This window comes from Octodon degus, unplaced genomic scaffold, assembly GCF_000260255.1.
Source record: "Octodon degus isolate 3935 unplaced genomic scaffold, OctDeg1.0 scaffold00123, whole genome shotgun sequence".
In the NCBI taxonomy this organism is placed as follows: Eukaryota; Metazoa; Chordata; class Mammalia; order Rodentia; family Octodontidae; genus Octodon; species Octodon degus.
The window spans coordinates 1,586,034-1,595,732 of NW_004524699.1; the positions used below are offsets into that span (position 1 = coordinate 1,586,034).

Consider the following 9,699-nt stretch of genomic DNA (forward strand, 5'->3'; position numbering starts at 1 on the left):
GGCGGTGGTGCTGGGGTCGGGAGAAGGCCTGGGGACGGGCAGCGGGCGGTGGTGCTGGGGTCGGGAGAAGGCCTGGGGACGGGCAGCGGGCGGTGACTGACCTGTAGCTGATGCGTGAAGAGCAGCCTGTCCAAGGCCATCTGCGTCTCCCAGGCCTCTTCCTCTGCCCGCTGCCGCAGGAGGGCCTGCTCCTGCTCCTGCTCCTGCTCCTGCTCCTGCTCCTGCTCCTGCTCCTGCTCCTGCTCCTGCTCCTGCTGACGCTTCTCCCGTTGCAGCAGCAGCCCAAGTCCTGGGTCCTGCTGAGGAGGGCCCTGAGTGACTGCCCTGTCCTCTGGGGAAACCTGCTGCCTGCCTGGGCCTCCCCGTCCATCCTGCGCCCTCCCATCTCTGTGTCCACATCCCATAATGGGGAGCAAGGGGGCCTACTTCTAAGTCCTACGGCTCTGTGCTCCAGAGCCTTCTGCTCTGCCTCGGATGCCCCTAAACAGAAGCAGCCTAAGGGAACAGCTGTCCTTGGCCCACCGTCACAGGCTGGGACCTACCTTTAGTGACTCTGGGAAGTTCAAGGGCTTTGCCTGGAAGTTGGCAAGATGCCCACCGCGGCCTCTGGGACGCAGCACCCTGGGCTCCTGGGGACCTGTGGACCACGGGGGGGGGGGCAGTGAGTGACAGGGAGGCCTCTCTCACTGCCCAGCAGTCCTAGTGCTTACTCCACAGCTGGCCACGTGGCCTCTCCAACCTGCAAGGAAACTGAGGCAGGAATGGGTGGAGGGCCAACACCCAACCTCTGGGGTGGGGAGGGCTGGCATCAGCCATGTCAGGAAGATCCTCAGCCATAGCCAAGAGGGAGGACACATGTGCACCTGCGCCCATTGCATGGCGCACGCTGACCCCACCCCCAATTCCTCCCCAGGGTTGCAGGTCAGGAGCCACCAGGCAAGCCTGGGTCCTCGGCTCAGCCCCAGTGGGCACCTATGGTCAGAGCCCCCTTGGGATGTGGCAGTCTACTTCCCTGGAGGGACCGGGTCCCCCTCAGGACTTATGGGGCTTTCCCAGGCCCCCTCCCCTGACCATGAAGTTCACCAGTGTTCCCAAACCCCAGGATAGCAGTGGGGCCTTCTCTTCCTTTCTCTCCCTCAGGCATCCAGTTCTGACTCTGTGCTCTGTGGAGGCTGCACCAGGTAGCTGGGACGCCTGGGAAGCTGGGTGTGGCCAGCGCCTCTTGCCTACTTCCACCTGGGTCCCTGTGACAGCTGGCAGGGACGCAGAGGAAGGCCGGCTCGGTCCCAGGCTCAGGCTATCTGGCCTGGGTGATGGAGCCCCTCAGCTATTGCTATCAGGGGCAGTGGCCAGCATCCCCGCCCGGTGGCCGGAGCGTGCCAGCCTAGGCCGAGTGCTCCTTCCTGGACAGAACTCAGCTTCTGAGCAGCTGAAGAGCTGTGAGTGACGGCCATGCAGAGCTGGGATGGCAGAGAGGCGGGTGGGCATGGGGCTTCCCAGGAGCCCCTCTACCCGGCTACCATGGGAAGTAGAAACTTGTAAAGCTCTGGTCTGGGTTTTCGACTTCTTATTTTGTCAGTGAGGTGGACTGAGCCCAGGATCTCTGCACAGAGCTCCGTCTCCACCTTTTTCTTGGTTTTTATCTAGAGGTGGGGTCTCATCAAGGCAACAGATTGCCCGGCTGGGCTCAAACTTGCCATCCTCCTGCTCAGCAGTGGCTGCAGGCTGCCCTAGCGGGCAATTTCATGTGTTCCAAGCTACCATTCCTGCGCAGAGAAAGAGAATCCTCCAGGGGCTCTAAGCTGGGACCCTTGGGGGAGGCTGAGCGGGGGCGTCTCCCCCGCCTGCGCTGGGAGCTTCAGTTCTGCAGCCCACGCAGCCTAAGCAGAGGCAGCTCCGTCCTCTCTGGCCACAGCAGCACCCCGCCAGGTTACCAGGAGCCTCCGTGCTGTGCAGCCTGGAGCTCTGAGCCGTGGGGCAGGAGCAGCAACTGGCTCTGAGCTGGCCAAGCAGCCCATGAGGCCAGGTGGGGTCACCCCAGCTACAGAGGCTGACTCTGCTGTAGGCAGGAGCCCCCGGAATGCACCCTCAGGGCACCCTTCTGCTCCAGCCTCCCCCAAGGGCCACAGATGGTGAAGCAGCTGGTGGCTGTGAGCACAGTGGCCTATTGGTGGCTGTGCTCTGGGCCTGCCCCTGTTGCTCCCAGGAACTGCGGGGTTGCCCAGATGAGGGGGGCAAGATGCCCACCCTTGGGGAGCCCATCCACAGAGTGGCCAGCACCACATCTGCCACTTGGGGCTAAGCTGAAGCAGAATGTAAATTTCTATTTCTATTACACAGCAATGGCTGAGTGCCAACAGCTGGGTGGCCACACACGCCTGCTGGCCTCCATCCTTGCCCGTCTGGCTGCAGGAAGTTCAGTCAAGCAGTGTGGCTGGGGTCAAGCACGGAGTGCAAGGCATGGCGCTGCCTCCATGGTAGTAGCTGGAGGGGAGAGGCCTCCCGCTGCTGTCCCCGTGGGGACAGCGGGGTCAGAGCGCGCCATCCTCCCTGGCAGCAGGTCTCGGGGCTGTGTGTTCTGCCCCCACCCCAGACAGAGCTCCTCCTGGTGCAGAACGCCAAGCACTGAGTTCTCTGCCCACTCCAGCACGCAGCACCCTGAGCACAGGGCTTGGACACCGTGCAGTGCTCCATGGCAGGTGTTCTGCCAGCTGGTGCTGTCCCTGGTCAGCTGTGGACTGGGACCCTCTGCACCCCTGGGGCCTAGGAGAACCCCTCCCCCAAGAAGGAGCTTCCGGGAGCCAGAGGCATGGGCCACCTGTATATCCCGGGGACACACCCACCTGCTAGGTACGAGGGGTGAGCCCCAGAGCCCCGTCTGCACACACCTGCAGGTGTACATACACACATGGCCCCTGTGCCTGTCCATAGGAGGGCCAGCCCACAGCTGCCAGGTGCGCTCTCCGGGCCCAGGGAGGGTGTTCATGGCGAGGAAGCCCGCAATACCGAAAGCCGCGCTTGGTTGCTGGTCTGAACTGGGTCTGAAATCCTCCCTGTCCCCCCTACACTGGCCTCCCACCCACCAGGAGATGGAGGAGCTCCGGGGCTGTGCTGGGTCATAGTCAAGCCCACCCTACATTACTTCTGCACTCAGAACCTGCTCTTTAGACAAAACCGGCAGATAAGTGCAGCCGGAGTCCTCGCAGCAGCACCCGGTGCTCCGCCAGGATGGGATCGGGGCCCGGGCCACCAGCCCCCAGGGCTCCAGCGCCTTCTGCAACAGCAGCCTGGCACCCGATCCTGCTGAACACCAGCATCTCAGCCCCAAGCGTTTCCTCGCTGTACCCAGAAACAAATACACCTAAGTAGCCAAAGGGAAAGATGCACCCCGCGCTGGTGGCCATGGGGACGTGTCGTCCATGGGAGCGATGCCTGGGGTGTCAGGAGCCTGGCTGTCCACAGGATGAGGGCGACCCCACCCCAGCTGCCTTACCATGGGTGTACAGGAGCATGGAGCAGACAGCGGGGCCCAAAGCCCTGGAAATGCTTTAATAGGAATGTGCAGAGGCCGACCGTGTAGAAAAGCCTCCCCTGCCCATGCTTGCATGAGTGGGCCATGCTTGCTCTAGGCAGTGGCAGGGGTCCCCCGCAGATGCCCCTGGCCACCTGGCCAGTCAGCCCAGGGCCTGTCTGCGGGCTCGCCCTTACCGCAGCTCCGGGGTGTCCAGGGCGTCACCAAGCCCACCCCTCTGGCTGCCAGCATCTCCTCAAGCCACGGGGAGCCACAGGTAGGGTGCGGAGTAGCAGGTACTCCCGGAGTGCTGGAGACACAAAGCATAGGTGGGAATGAAGTTGGGCTGACCCAATTGGGCAGGAGACCAAAGACTGCACCCCACCCATGGAAAACAGGGTGCCCACAGCTGCAGCAGGCCCAGGGCGGCACTGAGGGCCAAAGCCCAGGCAGGGCCCAGCCTGTGACCTGCTGGGCAGCTGCAAGAGACGGCACTGTATGTGCCCTGCCGCCCCGACGGAGTGGGCGAAGCCAGCCAGGCCTGTGAGGTACAGCCAGAACCTGAGCTCAGGGTCCAGAGAGCTCCAGAGCAGGAGCAGAGCCCTCTGCCAGCTCCAAGGGTACTGCCTGCAGGCTGGGGGGTTCAGGTCAAGGGCCGTGTGGCCAAGCTCCTCCACCAGTTGGGGGGACGAGGGCCATGCGACAGCCTTGCCCCTCCCCATGGCTGGGTGGGCCCTGTTCTTGTGGCACTGCCACCCTGGCAGACAGAGGGCCTAAGACATAGGAGCCATGTGTGGGGCACCCAAGCTGTCAGCGAGGACTCGGGTGGCTGGACTCAGGCAGGTGACCCCTACCAGGGCTGGGGACTGAGAGGTGAGGTGGGGGCAGCTTGCTGGGACGCAGGCCACAGTTCAGCCCCCACCTGCCAAGTGCCAGTGTCCCTGCTGGATGAGGGGCTGCCTCCTTGGGTCCTGGGGTGAAGGCAGGACATGGACCCCAGCCAAGCCCCACAGAATGGAGAGGGGTAGCCGTACTTCAGAACATTTCAGAGGCCCAGCCAGCCTGGCAGCCACCGGGGCACCTCCCCTGTCCACCTGGGAGCCTGGTGTACTCACCTTAACCTCTCCCCAGTGCCCCTCCCCCAGGCTCCCTCCCCTTCTTCGCGCTGGGGTAGGGGTGGGGCACGCAGACACATTGGTAGCCCACTGCTGCCCCCTACTGGCCACAAGGATTGCATGAAGAAAGCACCCAGAGAACCCCAAACCCTAAGCCTGCCAGCCCAGGGACCCAGGTATCAGGAAAAGAGGGGTGGGTTTCCCAGGGGGAACCCCAGAAGTAGGGGCAATGGAGAGGATACGCTCAGCTCAACACCCCACCTCTCAGGGAGTCCTGAGATGGGGCCTGGCTTTGCCCAGGGTCAGCTAGTAGCTGGGGTTTGATCCCTAAAGTCCTGGGGCTGCCCACTGAAGGGGCTCATTGAACTGTTCCTCTAGACCTGTGGCACCCCACAATGCAGGAAGCATTCACCTTGGTCCATGCTAGCTAAGGATGTGGGCTCGCTCGCCACCTGCCAGGCGCGTAGTGAGTGGCGCCCCCCTCCCTGAGCCTCCATTGACTGGGTGTCAAGCCCAGGACCGCTCAGGTGAGGGAAGTGGCAATACCCAGAAGAGGGTCAGGCACTGGGGTGCAGGGACAACTTTGGGGTAGTGGAAGAAGGCTCAAGGGGGTCCTTGCCTGTCCACAAGTCCTATGGGGGACCCCAGCGGACCACTTGGACAGTTGGAAAATCCTCAGAGGAGTGTCCAGTGCAGGATAGCCATGGGACTGCCCACAGGACAGGAGCTTTGGGGACGCTGTGGCACCACAGGGGTGCCCTCAAGAGCAGGAAGAACCTGGGTGAGGTGGCAGCCACAAAGCAGGAACCCAGTGCCCACAGAAGGGACCCCAGATGCACTTATGTGACCAGGACACCAAGATGGCCGGGGCCAGAGGCAAAACTTGATGAAAGCGCCCAAGGGTCTCAGATACAGGCGGGATCACACGGTGGGTGACGTGGTGGCTCGCAGTGACTGCTGGCAGGAGCGGCCACGACCGGAGCTGCCATGGGCCCAGAGCCAGCCCAAGGCTGTCTGTGGGGGACCAGTCCTGGGGCGTCTCGCTGCTCAGCTGCAGAGGTGCTCCGGAGCTGCCGCAGGTCCACATCAGAGCCAGACCTGCCTGGTCCGGATCTCAGGTGCCGTCAGCCAGCCCGGCCAGGCCTTGGCCCTGGGCTGCTGAAGGGGTCGGGTGCCTTAGGGGGGACCCAGGCACCCCAGCTCACCTCCTCGTGCTGGTGCCAGCGGCCTGGAAGGGAGCCAAGTCTTCCTGCAGCCTCTGTTCCAGCTGCACAGCACCTTTGGAAAGGGGACCAGCGTCACAGTGCATCAGCACGGCAGGGCACTGCCAGGCCGGGGCCTGTGTCACAGTGGCAGGAGCCCCTGGGTGCGCCCGACATGGACCCGGCAGAGCCTTGTGCTCCTCTGCCATGGCACCAGACGGGGACAGGGTGCTGGGTGCAGCGTGTGTCACATGCTGTGTAGGAGGGCCAGCCACTGTCACCTTGAACCTTCTTCAGAGAAGACACCAGGGAACACAGGGAGAAGGGGACTCCCACCACCCAGGGTCACTGTGCCCGAGTCCCCAGCCCCACCTGGGAACTGGCTCTCAGGACTGATCCAGCCAGGGCTCCACGGCAGCGGCTCAGCATCCGGGAATTTGTCACGGGGCGACCCTCTGTCCCTACTGGGCACGGGAGCCTCTGGGCAGGCCAGCGCAGTGGATGCAGTGCTGGGCCCCAGGGGGGGCAGCCCGGAGGCCTCGCTCTGGCGCAGCCTGGCGGTGAGGATGTCGACGCGCTGCTGTAGTACGTCAGCCATCGTCTCCAGCGCCTGCAGCCGGGCCTGCTTGTGCTGGGCGTGCAGGGACCCTGACAGGCCCAGCCGCTCAGCCATCTGCGGGTCTAAACAGACATGCAGCCCCCGGCCTGGATCTGGGGGTCCCGGGGAGCCTAGTGAGGAGGCGGCAGACACGGGCAGGGGCGTCTCCGGGCGGTTCCATGCTCGGTTCAGACACAGACAGAAGCTGCAGGATGGCAGAGAACGGCAGATGCTCAGCCCGGCTCGGCCGCTCCGGGAGACAGGCAGAAAGCGCCAGGTGCTGGGGACATTGGGGGCCCGGGAATCTGCCACCTGCCACCTCAGGGATGGCGTGCGAGGACACAAGCCAGCCACCAAAGGACAAGTACTGAGAGGACCCACTCAAAGAGGTCCCCGGAGTCCTCAATCCAGAGAGCCGGAAGTCAAATGGAGAGCATCGGGGCTGGGAAGGGACAGTGTCAGGGTGGGAAGACGAGAGTTCCGTGGGTCGGAGGTGCCTGGCGTGGGGGCGCACCCACCCGTCACCCCAACATTCAGGGGGCCGGAGCAGGTGGACGGCTGAGAGCTTGAGGCTACATAGTGAGCAACATAGTGAGTTCAAAGCCAGCCTGAACTACATAGTAAGACCCTGTCTCAAAACAAAAACAAAAATAAAACCCAGGGGGTGTTCAAAGGACCTAACACCCAGGCAGGGCCAACTAGCTCCAGCACGCAGCTATGCAGTCACAGTGGGGTACTACATGTTTCAAAAAGCTAGTAGAAAGGATTTTGAAAGGCTCTGCAAGGGCCGGGAGATGGCTCGGTGGAATAAGCGCTCCCCTGGCAAGCCCAAGGGCCTGAGTTCAATCCCCAGTTCTGAGAAAAAAAAAAAAAAAGAAGGGCTCCACCATAAAGAAATGGTAAATATTTGAGGCAACAGTTACCCTTAAGTTCAACATCAGCAGTGTATACACATTTTGATGCGTCACGTGGTACCCAGTTCGTATGCACATTTTTATGTTTCAGCTAAAAAGAAATTTAAAAGCACATCCAGATGGATTCTATGGTATGCATGTTTTAGCACTTTTAAAAGATTTTTCTGGGGCTGGTGGGATGGCTCAGTGGTCTAAAGCACCTACTTGGAAGAAGCTTGGGCAAAGCACAGAGACCGCAGTTCGATCCCCCAGCACCACATGCCAGCCAGCCCCGCCCCCTGGTGGGCTGAGCTGGCCACACACACACACACACACACACACACACACATAAATAAACGTTTAAAAAAAAAAAAAAAAGATTTTCTGAGATGGAGCTTTGCTGGGTAATCCAGGCTGGTCTTGAACTCACAAGGTAGCCCAGGCTGGTACCTTGGATTTTCAGTCCTCCTGCCTCAGTTTCCAGAGTTCTGGGCAGAACACCTCGGTTATTTTTTGTGTACTTTTTTAAATTAATGTATTTAGTGCAGGGTCTACAGGGTCTCACTGCACAGATCAGACTCGTGATCCTCCTATTTTCAGCCTCCCAAGTGCTGGGATTCCAGGCGCGCCACCATGCCCAGTCTCAATCTCCATCTCAGCGCAGCAGGCTGGGGATTGAACCCCGGCCGCTACGCCTTGCCTAAGAGGGCACTTTCATCTGCTGAGCTACCTGGCTGGCCAACCTCAATTATTTTTGTCCAGAGTTATATTTTTTGAAATTTAAATCTTAGGATTTTAGATTTTTAGGGATTTTTGATTTGAGATTTCAATAGTTGGGACTGTGGCTTTCAAGAGTATACTATCAGGCCGGGCACGATGATCCACAACAGTAAGCCCAGCACTTGGGAGGCTGAGGCAGGAGGATCCCTGTGAGCTTAAGGCCAGTCTGGGCTCCGTAGTGAGCTAAAGCCTGGACTACACAGCGAACACAGTGAAACCTGGGAGAGAGATCCATTCAGGATTGTGGCTCACCTCTCCAAGAGAGATAAAATCAGGTGTCCCAACAAATCCACCCCCATTACGTTCATAGCGTTAAGAGTCACAGTATCCAATGATGGGCACAACAGTGACAGAGGAGAATTTGCGGGTCAGCAGTACGTGTACGAAGGAACCCCTCACACGCAGCAGGGATGCAGTCTCGGCCCACACAACACGTGGAAAAGCATGAGGTGTGGGAGCCAGGGTCCCGCCGCACTCTGGCCCCCTCGTCTACTCCCTGTCTCTTTGTAATAGCAGAGTCTACCACTGGCTGTGTCCTAGTCCTATTGTTTATTGACTTTTGTTTGGTTGGTTTTTTGTTTATTGACTTATGAGATAGGGCCTAGCCTAGGTACACCCAGCCTGGATTCAAACTTTTCAGTCCTCCTGCCTCAGCCTCCCTAAGTTAGTCGTTTAAGTTCTCCTCTGGGAAAATGGGGGTAAATTCCACCTTAGGCAGTCGCAGGGTGGGGTGCCTGGCAGGGGGGTGGGGTGGGAGGAGCCTCTCGGCCTCTCCCCCTCCTGAGGAATGTTCTCAAATGGGCTCCCCCATACTCACCTGCCAGGTACCTCCTGGTCCCCCTGCACCATGCCTGAAGTCACCTTGCTCCACCCCTGCTCCGGGACCTCCAGATTCCCTGGGGCTTCTAAGACCTAAGGTATCAAGGTCAAAGTTAGAGCCTTCGGGCAGAGAGCCACAGCCCCATCCTGCACCTCCGAGCTGGCTGGCTTCCTCTGGATTTCAGGCTGGGTTCTCTAAGCTTTTCAGGGACCTGGTGACTGCTTCAGGGACTTCGATAGAGGCAACAGGTTCCTTGGGGGTGGCTTGGCGGGACCCCACTCAACCCAGGGAGACACCTCTGGTGCCCCAGCTGTACCCACGTGCTGGAGGACCCAGTGGCCTCAGGTACATACCCCAGACTGTGCAGAGCTGGGGACAAAGGTGACGATGCCGGGGCTGGTCTGGGAGACCACAGGGATGGCCTTGCCCTGCACGGCTTCCCTCTGTTTCTGGTAGACCTCCTGCAGCCTCTGGCTTCTCCGCTCCAGTGCATCCATGGCCATGGCCACCTGCTGTAGGGCGTGCTGCCGCCCTGCCTGTGCCTTTCGGTGCATGAAGTCACACAGGGCCTCGGAGCTGTGTGAGCGGCCTAGGGGCCCCCGGGGCTGCAGGCGGGGTGGGAAGGGCTGTGCATCCAGATCCTTCCCTGGGGAGCTCTGTGGCCAGGTCTGCTTTGCTTGGGAGGGCAGGGTGGCAGTGCCCCTGCTCTTGCAGGGGGAGCCAGCTGTCTTTGGATAGGAGCCACTCCAAGGGCGTCCAGGGGCAGGATGCAGTCTTTCC

General features: G+C 60.8%; 2 protein-coding genes across 2 annotated transcripts in view; both read right to left on the bottom strand.

Moving 5' to 3' along the window:
- Positions 1 to 220, bottom strand: part of LOC111812411 (collagen alpha-1(I) chain) — a 19,667-nt gene extending 19,447 nt beyond the window's left edge. Inside the window, exon 1 of the mRNA XM_023700370.1 lies at positions 102 to 220. Within this exon, the coding sequence (XP_023556138.1) occupies positions 102 to 140 (39 nt within the window). The 5' untranslated portion in view covers positions 141 to 220. The remainder of the gene's footprint in view (positions 1 to 101) is intronic.
- Positions 221 to 236: 16 nt separating this feature from the next.
- Positions 237 to 9,699, bottom strand: part of Ccdc187 (coiled-coil domain containing 187) — a gene marked incomplete at its 3' end in the record, with an annotated part of 23,374 nt that continues 13,911 nt past the window's right edge. Inside the window, exons 6-12 of the mRNA XM_023700242.1 lie at positions 9,273 to 9,693; positions 8,917 to 9,011; positions 6,201 to 6,631; positions 5,832 to 5,904; positions 3,709 to 3,821; positions 543 to 637; positions 237 to 299 (exon numbers count right to left, since the gene is read on the bottom strand). Of these exons, the coding sequence (XP_023556010.1) occupies positions 237 to 299; positions 543 to 637; positions 3,709 to 3,821; positions 5,832 to 5,904; positions 6,201 to 6,631; positions 8,917 to 9,011; positions 9,273 to 9,693 (1,291 nt within the window). The remainder of the gene's footprint in view (positions 300 to 542; positions 638 to 3,708; positions 3,822 to 5,831; positions 5,905 to 6,200; positions 6,632 to 8,916; positions 9,012 to 9,272; positions 9,694 to 9,699) is intronic.